We start from the raw sequence: 20040 nt of genomic DNA on the forward strand, positions 1-20040 counted from the left end.
ATAATAAGTCCTATTCACAAAACTTGAATATGTATAATATTTATTGTTTATAGTTTTAAACCTGTGAATCTTACTATTGCATTGATTTAATTTTACAATTAATTTCCAAATTTTTGGTTAAGGAAGCTATTTAGATACTCAGATCAGTACAGTATAAACCCAGTGACAATCTGTTTATATTAGGGCTGTCAATTAATCGCAGTTAACTTCTGCAATTAACGCTTTAATGTTTTTGTAGATACGTTATTTTAACGTGCGTTAATCGCACTGCTGTGTCTTGAGCCTTTCAGCACACCTACTTCAATCACAGCCGCGGCAATAGTGGATTGAGTGTCTGAGTGCAGTTATTGTTTAAGTAGAAAATTAGTCACTGAACCGCATAATGGAGCAAAGCTCTAAAAGTGAATGTTTTTTTGTTTTTTTTTTGTATGTTCTGATGCTGCAATGGACAGAAACACGCTTACTAGTCTGCTGTTAAAGTGAGTTCCAGTATCACAAAAGTACATCTAGCCTGCTGCACACAAGAACACATTACACCCACCAGTGTCGACAGCCTTTTTTGTGTGTAGTATGTACAGCATTTTTCTTGTTAGTAAAGTTTTTTTTTTACGTTCTCTTCACAATAAACAGTTAATTTCCTAGAAATGCTTACTGTAGCTATAACACTATGTAACACAATTTTTGTTCCTGGGTAGTAAGTGTTATTTCCTAATTGCTTATGCCTCAAAAGTATAGAAAATGGCTATTATTCCCCACAAACTTTGCATTTATTTCCAATGAGAAAACAGGAGCTTTTGTGTCTTTTTGTTGACATAAAGTCAGAAAAAAACAACATATGAATCCAAATTTACATGTATTAAATACAGTATAATTGTAAATCTCGAAAAACTACTCACTTCTAAATCTTTTGTACTCATCTTTGTATTACTTTAGTATAAATACATGTTAATTTGGATTCATATGTTGTTTTTTTCTGACTGTATGTGAACGAACAGGAACACATTTGCCCATTTTCCCATTGGAAATAGTGATATTTTGAAATATCACTGTCCTGGTCACAAAAGCAAAGTTTGTGGGGAATAATAGCCATGTTCTATACTTTTGAGGCATAAGCAATTAGGAAATAACACTTACTACCCAGGAACATTTTTTTTTTTTTTTTTTTGTTACACAGTGTAATTTATTTCAGTCCACAATCACATTTAAAAATAGATATCCTATTTATTGTGTTTTCCGATCTCTGCTGCTGACCAAGCTTGAACCTCATGTTTTATTGTGTTGGTTGTATTTGTAATTTATTATAAATAAATTAATAAATTATTACCCCTAGTCAATTTTGGTGACGTTCTCAATAGGTACATTTCCTGGTTAAATAAACAAGACACCACTCAGTACCCCAGAAGTCTTTCTTGTTCATATTTCGTCATAACAATATTCCTGTTTCCCACTAATGGGTACATGTGCAGGTGGACACATGCAGTTAAAACATAAACAAATACTACTTGTGAGGCACATCAACAAAAACTAGAAAAATCACTGCAGAGACTCAGCAACTCGGCACCTTCTCACAGAACATACGGTGTACGGAGACCTGGTGGACGACCTAAAAAAACTGCTGCAAGTTCAAGTGAGCCCAAACAAGTCAGCACAGCACTCCTTGGTAAAGTAAAAACACACACAATAACCAAGGTAGTTTGTAAATTGTTTCCAGTTATACAAAAACTTACATCCTGTTAATACATTTTTAATGGTTTTGCTTTTACGTATTTGGGCTAATGCCAAAAATAAATAATTCGACAATTGCACGGGGTACACCTAGTTATCGCGTTCAGTCTCAAATACAGAAATAAATACATTTGAAATGATTCTGTTTACAGTTAATAATAATAATAATAGCATCAGTAACAAAACACATTTAAAATGAAATGGATGTAGCAATTGCAATTTTAATATGCGATTAAAACCAAAACTAACCAAGATTATTATTTATTTTTTTAAATCACGAGATTAATTACATTTTTTTTCATTTTGTTTTTTTTAAACCCTTGACAGCCCTAGTTTATATGCAGTTCTAATTTCCACTCAGGGCCTCTACCTGGTAGTTGTGGGTAGATGTAGTCAATCATGTAGTCTTTGATGTTTCTTGGCATTTCGCCTCTGATGTCTACCAGGACCCGGGTATCCGTGGAAGAGATCTGGTAAATAAGAACTGGGCTGGGATTGGCTAGAACCAGTTCTGCATGGTTTGGCTTGAATTGTCGGGAATTCTACAAACAGAACATATTTACCTGTTAATCACATGAAAAAAGCTAAGGCTACAATTTAATCTAATGTAAGTAAATGTTTTGTTCTGAAGTAAAAATGGCCAGCCCTTTAAAAAACAAAACAAAAAAACAATAGCGCTGTGAAGACTTTTTTTAGATTGTTAATAAGGCTACATTTCCAGTTGCTTGACAACATATTATAACCTGAGGTCCCTCTTACCTTCATTATGCAGCCAACAAAATGAGATGAAATGCTGACATTGCCTGTTATCAAGTTTTTCCTGAACTTGGAAAAGCATCCATCAGCAACTACTGTCAATGGGGCATGAAGCTCCTGTAATATTAAAAGTATATTCATCAGTAAAATCTTAGTAATATTAAATAAAAAGAAATGGCATTGTTAAACAAGACAAAAGAAAAGTTTCAATTTCACATAGAACTCCAGGAAACCACAGACTACTATTGAAATGTAAGTACTAGTTTTCAGTTTTACTGTTACAGTATTAAAAAGCATTATGTCGTATAATATTGAACTTACTTTTATATCTCCAGTTTCCTTATCTTTATACTGGATACCAGTAACACAGCCTTCTTCCTCTTGCAGGTTAGTCACAGTTCCTTCAATTAACTTTACACTGTGAAAATGTAACCAGTAGTTAGTAATGCCATTTAAATAGTGTGTTTTGTTTAATAGCCTGTTAAACAAAATGAAAAAAGATGGAATAAGAATTTTAAATGTTAAAAGCATTTCCCTGTTCTATGGAGCACTTCATTTGCTTTCATAAACATGTACAATATACTGTTCCTCACCAAAGCTGGGCAATAAATGCTGGTCATAAAGCAGTTGGTTGAGTGTATTAGTAATTAATCATTGTGGCAGACTTGGGGGGAAAAGGAGAGAAAAATGTAGTCCAGGAGGGGCCAAAAGACTACATCCCCCAGAATGCCACAGTAGTTCATGTTCCCTTCCCAAGGTCGTTGGAGAAACGACTGACCCGCCCTCAAGCGTCCAGAAATGATGAAGAGGGAGAGTGTGAGACCTGAGGGGGGGTGGTGGTGTTTTAAAGGAGGAGGATGTGGCCTTGGAATGGCCGGTGTTATGCACAAGGGAAAGGAAATGTGGCAAATTAGGGGGAAAAGGAGAGAAAAATGTAGGCCAGGAGGGGCCAAAAGACTACATCCCCCAGCTTGTAACCAGGAGGTTCCGGGTTCAAATACCGGCTCACTAACTAAGTCACTGTGTGACCCTGAGCAAGTCACTTAACTTTCTTGTGCTCCGTCTTTCAGGTGAGACGTTGCTGTAAGTGACTCTGCAGCTGAAACATAGTTCACACACCCTAGTTTCTGTAAGTCTGCTAAATAAACAAACAAGAAAATGTTTACTTACTTTGATTCCTTTGAAGCAGCACCGCGCAGCCCCACCACAAAGCGCCCATGGTGAAATGCTTTTCCGCACTGAACCTTGTTCTCTTCCACTGGGTATGAGATTTCCACTTCTGCTTTACTGTCCATATCATGAATAACATAGCCCTGTACTGTGTGAGCATCCAGACCTTCAACTGAACCTGGGACACAATATTAGCATTACAAAGTTGGTTTCTATTTCCAATAGTAAGAAACTACTTTGTAATGGTCTAAGGTTTAGACTCTATACAGTGGCAGATCTAATACCACCACCCTTGAACTCTGTTTAAATCCTGGTGGTGTTTTCCCCAAGCAGTGATTTATTTGTCCAAGTATTAACATTACTATGTACAATACAAATACAGTGAAATTAGGTATTTTGTTTATAACATCCTATCTATTTTTTTAATTCAATTATGTTTATTTCACCAAAACACCGTAATATGAAAGCGAATATTTATACTGCAGCAGTGGGGGGGGGGGTCCACTACTCACATTTCTTAGTCATACTTTTCATTTCTAACAGAAAGGTCTTTCCTCAGGCCATTCCAACCTCATTACAATCCACCTAAAGTCAAAAGTGAAATCATTTTGGCAGTTCAAACTACTGCAGCCCCAATTGAATATTTGTCAACAAACCAACCACCACACAATCTGGCACAATTTGCATCCTCTGCATTAGAGGGACAGGACTGAATGGCACCGAGCCTAAATGTGGGCAGTATTGTGGCTCGACTTTGCAGAACTCTAAAATCCCCCAAGGATAACAAACATACTTTAAAAATACAGTTAATTTGGAAAAAAAAAATGAAATTGAGATGGTGCACTGATGAAGACAAAAATAATTGATTACCTTCAAGTCCTAACTCCATTAACGCACGATATCCACCAGGCTGTAAAAGCTCTCCGACAATTCTGTCTGGCTCCTTGAGGTCTCTCTCAATGACTGTAACCTTTCTGCCATCCCTTGCCAGGACTGCAGCCATGGCTGAACCAAGGACACCAGCACCCACAATAATGACATCCGGGTCAGAACTGGCAAGGACTGCAGCTCCTGGACCGCACTCTGTCTGAGAAGAGTGCCTCAGCTGGGCTTCCTTTCTCTTGCGCCAGTGCTTTAAAAAAAAAAAAAAAAAAAGGCAATTAAGAAAAGTGCAACAGTGTTGTGCAAGATTACATACTTATATTTCAAACCCTATTCAATATACACTATATGATACACATTTCTGTTTAAAAAAATTATACTTCAAGCAACACTATATTATAATGCTACTCTAAACTGTGTAACAGGTACATGAGGTTTAATAAGGAAAGGCCTCCAGCAAGCAAGTTATACAAGTAGTAACTGTTCATAATAAAATAGATTCAGTCTAAGAAAATTTAATAGAAACTATCTGGAGGATGGACTAAGAGTCTAATGCATATTTCGAAACAATTTAAAATCAAACCTTCAGAACCAAGATATTAAGAGATGAAAATAATTATAACAGCTGTTTGATAAGGCAGCCATTTTTTCACACTGAAAATTGTCCATTTATCAAATGTTGCTGCATAGCGATGTGGAGAGTGACAGGTGTAAAGATAGGGGTTATTACATACTTGCTTTTCCACATTTAAAAGTATTTTACAATCTTTTTGTACACACATTTTTGGGACAATTATTCCTGACCAATAAAGCCTTGTTTCACAACAGGTTAGAACAGTTTCATGAATATTAACTTTATTTTATTAATAAAACATTATTTAAATAGCTTTTATACTGATGCTATTGTGTCTTGATAAGTAAAGTCATTTAAAATGGTGGACATGCTAGTTTTAGACTAGAGTATGCCTCCCTATTCTGCCTTATTTTAAGTTCAAAATTAGGAATGGGCAAGGTGGGCGTTAAGGGAACGTTTAGCCTTCAGTGCCCTATTTTATAAGCCCTGTTGATAGTCCAGTTTGATTACATTCTCTAAATCAATCACCACCTCCCCTCAGTGGACATCTTATTATTTTTCAACATTCATAGTTTTTATTTCATTAAATAATAAAATACAGAGCTTAGGGTTTTACCATTTGTGAAAAATACAATATTGATCCTAGCATCAAATTATTGCATGTGTTCTTCATAGAATGCAAATATTTTTTCTTAATTTCTTAATTAATTAAATTAACAAACAAGACATACAAAAACAAAACATAAACAACTGAATGCTAATATCTGTAACTACTCAAGTGTTAAATTTAAATGAGAACACTTTTTGTTTTAACAGCTTAGACCATTTCCGTGAATATTAACTTGATTTTAATAATTAAAACAGACTTTGAAAGACATGAATACACTTAAAAAGGTCCTATAATGAAAGGTTGGTAAGGGTGTTTGCATTACAGATAAATTCACACATATTATTGTACCTTTCACAAAAAAAAAAAAAAAAAAACCTGGGATAACATTAATTAGGTAAAAACCTACCTTTTTGGATACAGACTTTTCATCTGTGTCAGAATAGGTGGCTGATTTAAAGAAAAAGCCAGCGAGAGGCAGAGCTGAAATGAGCTGAAGAACCAGACCCAAGTGTGATGGTTTGTGTTGTGTTTGTCCATAACGATACCTACAATATGACAGCACCGATCCCAGTGTGAAAAAAACTGTAACTGTCAACAGAACCTCCTTGTTGGCATAAGATATAACGGCGTCGCATTTCTTGTAAATGTAGGTAAAGGTGGCGATTCCCAGGAAAGCCCACATTGTGATCTTCTTTTACAATCCTTTTTTTTAACCGTATTTTAAGTCCAGATAGTAGTTTATCTTACAAAAATAGAATATCTCTAACTAAAATAGTCCTTTTAAGTAGAAAAGTATTTAATACGTTCGACTTTTGATCAAACGACACAATAAACTAGGTGCTTATAGTATATTATGGTACTGTACATATTCAGTGTACATTTAGTAAAAATAAAACAAAGTTTAACAGCAATCCAAAGTTTATTTATACAAAAATATAAACTATCCTCAAAATTGTTTTCTGGTAGACCTTTTCAATTCAACTGTAATAATGGTTAATTTAAAGTGATGCACAAAGTCCTTTGCATTGAAGCCGGTTTTAAGTTTTCAGTATGATGCTGCTGATGATGCTGCTGCGGCTGCTGTGGCTGCTGCTGCTCATTTTATGTAAATTAGATAGATATGTTTATAACCTGGCGGTACATTGCCACCTCTTCCCACCCCTTTATAATATATCAGGCCAATCAGAAGCAAATCATACGGTGAGCAGAGCTCACGCTATCTGGCCATTGGCCAATCCGGTGCTTTGGTCGGATAGCTGACAGCCAGAACTGCACTTGTGTGATCTGATGTCATCGGATTGAAGGGAGTTTCTTGCAACAGCGTCAGTACTGCAAGCATAAATATTTTTTTCTTTCATTTGTTTTTTTCTTTTACAAATATATGCTCAACTGTAAATCGCCGTGGCACCTCGCATATTGACTGGATAAAGGATATCATGCACATTTACAATTCGTGGATCCATCAAACAGTTGTATATAGAATGATTGACATCCTTTATTTATCCTACTTTGAAAATCATACATTCGTTCCACCTTGCTTCTCCTGCTGTAAATTTATAATTGGCATCCATCCATTCTCTCTGTTTTAGACTACCGGTTACATTAATTCTAACAATACAGGGGCCTGACAAGATGCAAGTAGCCTTGAAAAATGTGAATATAGACCCGCATAGCAAAAACATGTTAAAATGCAAAATTGCAGTGCAGGCATTTTTTATAAAGGGTGTTATTCTTTACTCGTGACAAAAATAACAAGTCAAGTTACAATAAAAATATAAAAGCTGTATAGATGTTATGATATAAAAAACTTGACCTATTCATTCATAAACAATCGTTTAATAATAGAAATTATTTAAATGCATAGTATTTTACAATTCTGTGTTCTTACTTCCTTTCCACATATCTATGCCACCCTGTCCAGTTCTAACATATAAAATCTCACCCTAACTGTTAATAAAGCTATACATTTACGGTATATTTATTGAGGGAGAAGTTTGAATTTAATGCGTATTATCTCTCTTTAAGGGAGTCTGCAAGGGAACCCACTGCCAGGTGTCTCTATTTTAATGTACAATTAGCTTCTACTGTAGTATTGCACACTGCTCTCTCCACAAACATATATGCCCACAAGAGGGCAGCATCTCAATGATTACACCGTGTAACATTTTTTTTTTTTTTTTTTTTTTTTTTTTGGTTCCTGGGTAGTAAGTGTTATTTCCTAATTGTTTATGCCTCAAAAGTATAGAAAATGGCTATTATTCCCCACAAACTTTGCTTTTGTGACCAGGACAGAGATATTTTGAAATTTACCTATTTTCCAGAACATTCCAGATAGATTCAGTGCTGAGTAAACTTGGAGTAACTTCTGGAACTTTCCAGTAATATAAATAGTAGTATAAATACAGGGCCTTAAGCCCACCAGTTCAGTTTAGTTCCAGCTGCTTAAGTGGATACATATCTGCATTTTTCTGAGATGGCATCAAGAGGCTGCAATGGTGGCATTCCTGATGGGTCTCCAAGGCGGTTTTACGAAGTTTTCCTGCTATCTTTGCCTTTGGGACAGCAGGGACACCTAGGCGACACTACCACAAGCGGGACTGGCCATAGCAGACCGAGTTCTCTGTGGGGAGGAACAACGTCAAGTGGGAGCCACTGGTGGACCCCCGGAAGGTGCTGATGCCACCACTGAACATCAAACTGGGCCTTATGAAACAATTTGCCAGAGCTCTAGATAAGGAGTCGGCAGCCTTCAAGTACCTTCAAGACTTCTTCCCTCGTTTAAACTAGAAAGGAAGGGGGGAGAAATCAACAAAAAAACAGAAGGGAGACTGTATCAAAACAAGAACAACAACTCAGGTAAGACAACCATTAAATGTATTTATCTAAATGCTAGAAGTATCAGAAACAAAATTCTAGAACTTGAAGCTACTGCACTAACAAGTAACTATAATGTGTTAGGTGTTACTGAAACTTGGTTGTCTGAGGGTGATGGGGACAAATATAATATTTGTGGGTATACACTGTATAGGAAAGACAGGCAGGACAGAAGAGGAGGAGGGGTAGCGCTATACATAAGAAACAGTCTTGAAGCCCAGGTGTTAAACCTGGACAAAGAAAATAAAACTGAATCAATATGGGTCAGAATAACAGACAAAAATTCAAAGGGCATAATAATAGGAGCATGCTATAGACCGCCAGATTCAGACGGTGAGCAAAATAATCTGTTATACAATGACATTAGAAATGCGTGTAGCAAAGGAGAAGCCATACTAATGGGGGATTTCAACTTCCCCCAAATAAAATGGGAAAACCCGGTGGGTAGCACCTAGGATGAAATAGAAATGGTGGAAATGACAAATGACTGCTTCCTAACACAATTTGTCAAGGCACCGACTAGAGGGGAGGCATGCCTTGATTTAGTCTTTTCAAATAACGAAGATAGAATAACTAAAACAGAGGTCAGAGAACCACTAGCAAACTCAGACCACAACATGGTCTCATTTGAAGTGTTCTTTAAAACCCCAAAAGTAATGACTAAAGCTAAGGTTTACAATTTTAGAAAAGCAAACTATGAAGGTATGAAACAGAGACTAACAGAAGTAGATTGGAGTAAAATAGAGAAAACACCCACAGAAGAAGGATGGTTGTTCTTCAAAAATGTAGTACTAGAGGCGCAAAACAATTACATCCCTAAAGTAGACAAATCTAAATGTAAAACTAAATTGCCAAAATGGTTTAATAGATCAATTAAAAAAAATATTCAGTGAAAAAAGGCACTTTACAGAGCATTAAAAAAGGACCAAAAAGAAAGTACACAGAAAGAGTACACAGGACTGCAAACAAAAAGGTCAAAAAGGAAGTTAGAAAGGCCAAGAGAGAAATAGAAATGAACATTGCTAAGGGAGCTAAAACCAATGCCAAAATGTTTTTCCAATATTACAACAGCAAGCGAACATTCAAAGAGGAGATTAAATGTTTAAGAGATACAAATGGCAAAATCGTAGATGAAGAAAAAAAATAGCAAATATATTAAATGATTACTTTTCACAAGTTTTTACAAAGGAAGATACTGACAATATGCCCCACATGTCATCCAGTTCCTATCCAGTTTTAAATAACTTTAGCATAACCGAGGCAGAAGTGTTAAAGGGACGGAGCTCTTAAAATAAACAAATCCCCTGGGCCGGATGAGATCCTCCCAATAGTACTCAAAGGAATGAAAGAAGTAATTTACAAACCGCTAACCAAGATCATGCAGCAGTCTCTTGACACAGGGGTGGTACCGACAGACTGAAAAATTGCAAACATAATACCGATCCACAAAAAGGGAAACAAAACTGAACCAGGTAACTACAGACCAGCAAGCCTGCTCACTAAGAAGAACCAGAATGCTCATCTCAAGTTTGCCAGAAAGCACCTGGATGATCCTCAAGAGTTCTGGAACAATGTTCTACAGACAGATGAGTCAAAAGTAGAACTTTTTGGCCAACATGGGCCCCATTATGTCTGTCGAAAACCAAACACTGCACTTCTCAGTAAGAACCTCATACCAACTGTCAAGCATGGTGGTGGTAGTGTCATGATTTAGGAATGCTTTGCTGCATCAGGACCTGGATGACTTGCCATCAGAAAAGGAACCATGAATTCTGCTCTGTATCAGAGAATTCTACAGGAGAATGTCAGGCCATCCGCCTATGAGCTGAAGCTGAAGCTGAAGCGCAGCTGGGTCATGTAGCAAGACAATGATCCAAAACACACAAGCAAGTCTACATCAAAATGGTTGAGGAACAAAAAATTTAAAGTTTTGGAATGGCCTAGTCAAACTTCAGACTTAAACCCCATCGAGATGTTGTGGTTGGACCTAAAACGAGCAGTTTATGCTCGAAACCCACAAATGTCACTTAGTTGAAGCAGTTCTGCATGAAGGACTGGGCCAAAAAATTCCTCCACGGCACTGGGAGACTGATCAATAACTGCAGGAAGCGTTTGGTTGCAGTTATTACTGCTAAACGTGGCATAACCAGTTATTGAGGGTTTGTGAGATGATATTAAAAGAAAGGTAATTTCTCAAAGAACCTATGGTGCATGGAGAGTGGTTTTTCAAAAATCCTGATAATAAACGGGGTATGATATTAAGCGAGGTGATATAAAACTGGGTCATCTGATATATACTGATGCACAAAAGAAAAGCAACACTCAGGTCTAATGGACCTAATCAAATATTTTAAACATATAACAAACAAAATCACAGAAAATGTGAACATAAATAGAGATCAAAGAATCATGATAAGTTTTCAGTATGAAATGTGACAAACTATCAAAATGAAAAACATTACAAAGTTAGTATTGGGTATGACCTCCTTGAGCATTAACACAATTCTGGCAGTGTTGACGTTGACATGTTTTCTTGAAGTTGTTCAATTGTAATCCTAGCACTGTGTGGTCTTGCATTGTTCTGCTGGAAGATCGACACTAATGTATCGCTGAGCATTAAGGCTGCCCTCAATCTGCAATAAGGCATTCATCTGTGAAACACTCCACCACTCTCTCTGCCGCCACCTCAAATATTCTCTGGCCCACAGAAGATGGCGATTTCATCTTTCAGCTGTCAACATGTTACCCCTGAATAGCCTCTGAGCGTGCAAATCATTCCTGGTCCTGGGCCGGTGTGTTTGCCCTTTGCCTTCCAGGACATGGCCTGTCCCTCACAGAGCCAGTTTCTTGGTTTCTCTGGAACATCTCATTCTCCGGGCAGCTTCACTCACAAACAGGCCTCCTTCAATGATGTCAATAGCACCCAGGTGATCTTCATTACTCAAGCGGAGCATGGTTGTATCTTTTACTGTTCTTACATTAACTAAAATCATGTCTTTTCGATTGGCTATTTTACAGATTCTTAATCAACTGATTTTGGCAATTTTAACTCAACACAAATACCAAACACCTGGCGTTTTTATGAAATCACATGACTTGATCAGTATTTTGTAATCCCAAGGAACAATATTACTCAAATAATCAACAAACCTATCTTCTCGTTATTTAAAAAGCAAATAACATTATGTATGTGCCCAATGATCTATTGATGTAAGACTGTTGCGTTATCATTGTGCATCATGCAATATATATATATATATATATATATATATATATATATATATATATATATATATAGCTCTGGAAAAAATTAAGAGACCACTGCAAAATGATCAGTTTCTCTGGTTTTACTATTTATAGGTATGTGTTTGGGTAAAATGAACATTTTTGTTTTATTCTATAAAACTACTGACAAAATTTCTCCCAAATTCCAAATAAAAATATTGTCATTTAGAGCATTAATTTGCAGAAAATGACAGCTGGTCAAAATAACAAAAAAGATGAAAAAAGATGCAGTGTTATCAGACCTCGAATAATGCAAAGAAAATATGTTCATATTCATTTTTAAACAACACAATACTAATGTTTTAACTTAGGAAGAGTTCAGAAATCACTATTTGGTGGAATAACCCTGATTTTCAAGGACAGCTTTCATGCGTTTTGGCATGCTCTCCACCAGTCTTTCACATTGATGCTGGGTGACTTTATCCACTCCTGGCGCAAAAATTCAAGCAGCTCGGCTTTGTTTGATGGCTTGTGACCATCCATCTTCCTCTTGATCACATTCCAGAGGTTTTCAGTGGGGTTCAGGTCTGGAGATTGGGCTGACCATGACAGGGTCTTGATCTGGTGGTCCTCCATCCACACTTTGATTGAGCTGGCTGTGTGGCATGGAGCATTGTCCTGCTGGAAAAACCAATCCTCAGAGTTGGGGAACATTGTCAGAGCAGAAGGAAGCTAGTTTTCTTCCAGGACAACCTTGTACTTGGCTATAAAGCAGAAGCTTGGGAGGAAATTCACCTTTCAGCAGGACAATGATCCCAAGCACAAGGCCAAAGCAACAATGGAGTGGCTCAAGAACAAAAAGGTGAATGTCCCTTTGAGAATCTGTGGCACTATTTGAAAATTGCGGTCCACAAGCATCGTCCAAACAACTTGAACAACCTGGAGCAAATCTGCCAAGAAGAATGGGCCAAAATCACTCTGACATTGTGCAAAGCTGGTACATACTTACCCCAAAAGACTTAAAGCTGTTATTGCAGCGAAAGGTGGCTCTACCAAATATTAATGTGTGGGGTTTGAATACTTATGCAAGCAAAATATTTCAATTTTTTATTTTTATTAAAAATATTTCCCAACATAAAGTCAATGTCACCTTACAATAATTGTTAGAGTTTAAGTGTTTAATAATAAAATATCAAACAGAACAAAATTTCAATGTACCATTTGTAATTCAGTAATATGAGAGAATTGGTCAGGGGTCTGAATACTTTTGCAAGGCACTGTGTGTGTGTGTGTGTGTGTGTGTGTGTGTGTGTGTGTGTGTGTGTATATATATATATATATATATATATATATATATATATATATATATATATATATAGTAAAGGGGGTTAACACAGGGAGGGGGTTAATATCCTCCCTGCCACAAACATGTGCGAATGCACGTTTTGTTAATTTAATTTGTTTAATTATAACCCGCACCTGGGGATTATTGTAAATTAGGACCGGGTGCAGGGTATAAATAGTCAGAAGCCAATCTATTTAAGGCTGGTGAGTAGAAGGGAGCAGAAAGTGTGCTCTGCTCAGTCATATAAAATGTAAGTTTTTTGTTTACGTTGCAGGTAAATGGCGTATCTGTCCTGCGAGCTAATCAGGGACCTGCAACAAATGTGTAGTTAGTGCTCCAAAGGAGCTAGGTGTTTGTTTGTTTTTGTTTATTTTGTGTAATTTTGTAACTAAAAGTGTGTGTCAGCACTATTCTTTCAAATCCTGTGTGTCTGCTCGTGGTTTGGAAGGGAAAAGAACCGGAGCGAGCCTGTGTGGCGAGTCGACTTTCACAAATATATATAAGCAATGAGCTAAACATTTATATATATATATATATATATATATATATATATATATATATATATATATATATATATATATAAAACCCTATTAAAATTAATAGTTTTTGTTAGGAAATGTACTAACCAACTGTGGGACCTCCCAGAGACAGGTGTATTTAACCTGAAATCATGTGAAACACCTTAATTGCACACAGGTGGACTCCATTCAACTAATTATGTGACTTCGAAAGACAATTTGTTGCACCAAAGCTTATTTGGGTGTGTCATAGCAAAGGGGGCTGCTGATATTTAGTTTATTCTCAGCCTGACGTCAGTGCACTACATGACTCATCTTTATGATAATTCCAGGAATGTTGCAAAAATTAGAAGATTATGTGGTAAGACTGGTGCCTTCACTGATTTTAAGAGTCACTTCCGACTTACAAGGACAAGTTGAGGTAAGCAGTATAATCTCTGTGAACATGTAATACACTAATACATCATTATGTTGCTAACTTTAAGAATGTAATCGGCAAGACGTAACAACAAGCGCACCTGTTTATATTAATATTGTTTCATTGTATTACAGGATCTGATAAGGGATTTACATCCCTTCTACATGAATTATCAAGGTACAAAATGTCCATTTCAGAATACAGTGCTTGCCTGCTTTTGGACATTACTAAATCAAGAGTCCTACAGAGGAATAGCAGACAGGTTCAACACCAGCAAATCTAACATATGCATACATCTTCATGAGGTGTGTTCTCTCATATCCAAACATCTTACATACAGGATTGTTTGGCTCACAGGCCATGCCATCAGTCAGATTGAACAGGGTTTAATGGAAAAAGCTGTCGCAGTTGATGGCTGCCACATACCCATTGCCAAAAGATATTGATAACGCAGAGTCAATGTGGGCCATCCTGGAAGCTGGCATGAGTCTACCACATGAGAGAGGTAGCAAGAGTCCTTCAGAAAGACTCACAATCTCTTCTACCCGACGGTGTGCACATCATTGGTGATGCTGCATATCCACTCTCACCCTACCTGTTAACTCCATTCCATGACAATGGACATTTACCTCAGCAACAGAAGAGTTAACAAGAAACTGTCCTCAGCCAGGATGTTGATCGATAGAGCGTTTGGGCTCTTAAAAAACAGATTACGGAGATTGAAAGGATTACACATGCATGACATCCAGAATATCAGCACAGCTGTCACAGCTTGTTGTGTCCTTCACAATATCTGCTTTGATACATTAGAGGACTTGGAGTTTGAGGAGGCTGTGGATGACAATGTACCAGAAGGTGTCAATGATCAACCAGATGTAATGCAAAGTGATCCTTCTGGCATCATTAAAAGAAATGGCATTGCTGCATCATTATAAATTGAATTAAAGTGTACATAAGTATTATTATTGCTTATTTAGCAGACGCTCTTATACAGGGCAATAATGTTTGATTTCCATACCAACTGTTACAATTGGTCCGTTATTATCACAATTTGAGGTTCTGAGTGCAAAGTGTATAATAAATGATGTACCAAAACCTAACCCCAAAGCTTGTGTCTGTGTTACTATGTGTTATTATGTTTTCTAGAACCTGACTTAAGTGAAACTCCTAGTTCCATATTAGTAATGTAGGGAAATAGATTTGGGGCAATTAACAATTAACATTGCTTGTCATGGTTAGTCAACAGGAGTCACCAGTTACATCAATGCAAATAAATACCTCTTAATATTCCCAGACTGTCATAAGTGCACAAAAGACAAAGAGAAAAGATTACAAATCAAAGTATTTATTTAAAGAATATATACATTATTTTTGTTTCTCTAGAAGAGTAAGGATCTAGTCCTGTTGCCCGAGATGTGATATAATGTGGAGGATATGTCCTTCAGACACTCCAGCATTTCCTTTTCACGTTGCTCCCTTCTTTTGTCGCACAACATTTTCCTCCTTTCTTGGATTTTGCTGTCATCACATCTATGCAGCATGGACTCCAGAAAAGCTATACGTCTCTGGGCGTGTTGGTCATACTGCTGTAGAAACTAGCTGGTTGGAGGTCTTTTGGTTCTGGGTGGTTTCGGCTGCATATGTGAGTTGGATGGTGTGCTGCTAGGTTCCAGACTAGCGAGGCATTGTGTATCATGGCCTACAGAAGGAAAGGGAATGGACTCCGTGCAGCATGTTTGAGGTGATAGTGATATGCAAGATGCACATGCTGCTGTAGTTGTGTATGAAATTGCATCCTTGGATGTGACGCATAATGGTGTAGACACAATTGAACAAGTTGGTGGAGGTGCTCCCACAGTCTTAGAAAACAGGCTGTCAGTAGCCTAGAGCACAAAAGACAACATTCAAAATGCATTCAGGACCCCTTGAATAAACATAATGTCTGTCAAGTATGCACACACTTTACAATGGACTACTGTAATATGTAGCACATGTTGGAATCATACCTCAAAGTACTCCCAAGTAACTCTTCCCTGGCCACTGTGTCTGCTCAGGTCATTTGCTCTTCTATATGTTACCAGGAGATTGTTCCATTTCTTTCTAATCTTCTCTGGAGGCAAATTGTATCCCTGAGAAAGAAACTTCCCATGGAGTACGTTGAAGAAATTAACTCTATTTGCGCTGAAGAGGTCCCAGTGCACTCTTGTCAGTTCTTACTATTGCACTCTATAAAACAAATAAAGAGTTAAACAGCACAACAAATCATGGTAAGCCCTTGAAGAGTTCTGATTAATATGGGCATGCATTATACTCTCCATATTACACATTGTAAATACAAGGTGCTGATGTTTCTAGTTACCTTGCAGCAATGGAGCCTGGTTAGTTGACGATGGAGAACTGCATGCAGATTCATCTTTTCCTAAATCAGGTACAACCATGTGGAAGTAAGTGTCAATACCAAGCTGTTGCCTACACATGCCATGAAATACAATAATGTATGAAATACAATAATGTATGAAATACAATAATGTATTACCTTTCAACACAGCAGACATGTTGGGTGGGACTTGCATGGAGAAGCCTCCTTTGCTAAAGTCGAAAAGGTAAAAGTCTGGATTTGTACAATATATACCCATATACTCAGTCCTTGTACTGCAGACACATAACCTTGAAGTGCTCAAACAATGTGAACTGTGTGCAGACTCATTTGATACAATAACAGTAAGGAAAAAGGTTATGCAGACATACATTGACCTGACCGTCTTCATTGTTATGAGTATCCCATCCTGTTCAAACTCAGGTTGATGTAGGCCTGGATTGTGGTGGGTAAGTAAAAGCTGTGAACATGCATTGGGAAGCAATGCACTGTTTGAGCTAGTCTATTGACAATACGTTGTCACATCCAGACTATTAAAGAATGTCATAGTAAGCCTCAAAAGTAATCTAACAGTAGGAGGAATAAGTTAGGGTTTAGTATGTAGTGGTGTGGACAGCATTGAAACTGAATGCTGCCTAAAGGAATGCAAGCTTACCTTTTGTTTGCACTGTGGTATTGGGTTTGAGTGCCTGAGTAAATAATAGGCTGCCATATCCAGGGTTTAACATGCAAGAATATGTATTTATAAACATTGTTATATGTATTACATCACACAGTCAGATGCATCTAATGAGTTAGTATAGCCCTTTATTATTATATATTGAAATGGCTTTATCATGCCACACTCAATGACTGTAGCTAGAAGGATTCATATCTTCCAGACCCATTACAAACTATTAGAAAGACAACATTTATCAGTGGAGACAATACATACATGATTACGTAAAGAGCGCATTTGCTGTCTTTTACAGATGCTTCAATAGTACTACTACTCACCAGATTGAATCCTTTGCCTCACTTCACGGGATACCTTAAACCTGATGGTTGTGCCTCCTTCAGTGAGCTGGATTTCAGTCTCTTCCATTTGTTAGCTTTGTGTTCTCTTTCTTACTTCAGGTCCCTTATATACAACAATGTAATATGACACACTATATTGAGGTAGCCCATTAGTTTGAGCTGTAATCATGTAATTGCTATCTCTGCAATCTTTGAAATACAAGCGTGTGGTTCTTTTGTAGTTGTACACCAGACTTATTATTGCTTCTCCAACTGACTTGTATATCTTGAATATAGATATATATTTCCCAACGATTAGGCCGTTTGCCTAGTTTGCACAATGGATTAGATGCAAACCATTGTGTTTATTTACTCTGGTTAAAGAATAAATGACATGTTCTAACAATTGCATTATCAACTCTTTAAGAAAAGGCAGGGAAGGAAACTTGGATGTGTCTAAACTACTGCAATGGGGGGTGTTGTTGGAATTGAACAGTTATGCACGTAGTATATAATAAGGGAAAGACACTGAAATATTCATCCATCACATCAAATATTTTATGTATTAAATGTTTCACAATCACAATGTATAGGTATCTACAGTTGCATTGACAACCATTGGAGGATTGACCTCAAGATAATTTTACTAATTTCCTATTATTTGAACTGTAATATCTATTAATTGCAAATGTAATGCAATTATTGTATAGAGTTGCTTTTCGCGTGTCCTTGTGAGGGTGTGTGTCATTGACATTTGCTAGGTGGCGAGAGCACGTTTAGTGATGACCGTATAGGGTTGCGATGTCCTTCTTTATCGATGAGCGATCGTTGGTTGTTTTGAAGCCTCGGCTGCTCCTGCGTGGTACCCTTTTGAAAGCTGTTCGATCTGTGCAGCCTACCTAGCCGAATCTGCGTGACCTGGTGTTGTCTTTTCCGACTGAATTCACGCAGATGCTCAACTAGGACAGGTGTTGCCATGAATCTGCGCAGAATCTGTTGTGAACCACCCTTTCATTGCATAAATATATTATGTCGATCCCCGCTACTAACGAGGTGACGGCAGTAGTTTTAGTAGCTATTTGAATTACGATTAGCAGGTCACTCGTGATCTCACTATCGTCTCTTTAGTTCACATCCTCAGCCAGCCTCTCGCAGCAACTTTTCAAAGTTGCGAGGGGCTATGCTGGATCTGAACAGCTTTTTGAGGGTGGAGCTTCGTGACGTCAAGTTGCATCTCTCGAAGAACGGGATTTTGTGCTGCAAGAACATACCAGCGTTTCTCTAGAAGCTGCGTCTGACATCAGAAAGGCAGCATCCAAGAGCCGTCGATGTAGCAAGCTCTGGGTAACAGAACGCAACCAGCTGTCTGATTTAACTGGTGTACGGGCCGGGTGGTAGTTGGGGTTGTTGCTGTCTTTGCACTCTTTAGGATACATAAAAAAGAAGGGGCTGTTGTGAGGATATTTTATTTTATGTGATTGAAGGAAAACCCCAATGTATTCCAACCCTGTTCGGCAACATCACGAGATAAACAACAGACTTTCAAAGAAAATCTTGAGAATTGTTTCCATTTGACTCAGCGGTTTTTATTTATTTATTTATTTTTTACCTCATGTAGTTTTCTGGGAAGATCTTGTGTCAAAGTAACAAGTAACACTAAATGAACAAAGACTTGCCGGTAATGTTTTTTGTTACAAACAAATTCTGAGATTTACGGGGCACTGCTGCTTATTTGAGCATGGACTAGGGATTTTTAGTTCCAGTAATATTTGTTTATCAGTTGCCTAACTATCAGTGTCAGTAAATGCAACGCTTTTTGTTTTTATCATTTCTGGTGTAAAACTGTTTTTTTTATTTAACTGTTTTTCTTAAATACAAACCAAATCTGGTAAATGTAGATAGTTGGCACCATATATAACGTCTTTAGCTTCAAACCGTATACCGTTGGTCTATTTTAAAAAGAGGTGTTCATCTTGATTATTTTTTCATCCTCAATTAAGTCATACCATAACCATGCTACTGCCCTGTTTGAGGACTGTTGTACGGCCCGCCCAGTCCTTGAAGCCTGGACTTTTCTTTGGGAGGGTTCAAGAGAATAAAGCGCTCCCAGTCCGTTTTGCATTGCCTTTGCAGCTGGCCCCATGTCGAGGTTTGGGCACTCACTCACATAAGGAAGCAATGGAGCCCCTGAACTCGCCACGGGGGGCACGGGAATTCATCCACAGCCTTCACCCGACCCAACGGAGCTGCTTGCTGAGAGAACTGCACCGCTGTGAATCCATAGCTATAGCACAAGGTAAGCAGATAAACCGCTGTATAATCACTTTATTAAAGACATTGAAGAAGAAATGTTGTGAAACACATTGTATCCAGATTATATTTAGTTGAACGCTGTATGCTCAGGGTTTCAGGGAATTGGTAATCTATAGCACCAGAACTGCATTGTATTCTACTTTTAATTATAGTTTAATGCTTAAACATACATTGTAAACAAACATGATCAGAATTCCCATGGACTTGAAGGGGTAATTTTTCTGTCAAGTCCTTTAACTTTCAGTTCCCTTGTCTAC

General features: G+C 37.5%; 2 protein-coding genes across 2 annotated transcripts in view; one reads left to right on the forward strand and one right to left on the reverse strand.

Moving 5' to 3' along the window:
* sqlea (squalene epoxidase a) overlaps nt 1-6817 on the reverse strand; it is a 17417-nt gene extending 10600 nt beyond the window's left edge. Inside the window, exons 1-6 of the mRNA XM_041245324.1 lie at nt 6124-6817; nt 4522-4783; nt 3652-3829; nt 2803-2899; nt 2485-2598; nt 2096-2267 (exon numbers count right to left, since the gene is read on the reverse strand). Coding sequence (XP_041101258.1) covers nt 2096-2267; nt 2485-2598; nt 2803-2899; nt 3652-3829; nt 4522-4783; nt 6124-6399 — 1099 coding nt within the window. The 5' untranslated portion in view covers nt 6400-6817. The remainder of the gene's footprint in view (nt 1-2095; nt 2268-2484; nt 2599-2802; nt 2900-3651; nt 3830-4521; nt 4784-6123) is intronic.
* Nucleotides 6818-18735: 11918 nt separating this feature from the next.
* Nucleotides 18736-20040, forward strand: part of LOC121313130 (transmembrane protein 65-like) — a 133169-nt gene continuing 131864 nt past the window's right edge. The window contains exon 1 of the mRNA XM_041245325.1: nt 18736-19766. Coding sequence (XP_041101259.1) covers nt 19484-19766 — 283 coding nt within the window. The 5' untranslated portion in view covers nt 18736-19483. The remainder of the gene's footprint in view (nt 19767-20040) is intronic.

Source organism: Polyodon spathula, chromosome 3, assembly GCF_017654505.1.
Source record: "Polyodon spathula isolate WHYD16114869_AA chromosome 3, ASM1765450v1, whole genome shotgun sequence".
NCBI lineage: Eukaryota > Metazoa > Chordata > Actinopteri > Acipenseriformes > Polyodontidae > Polyodon > Polyodon spathula.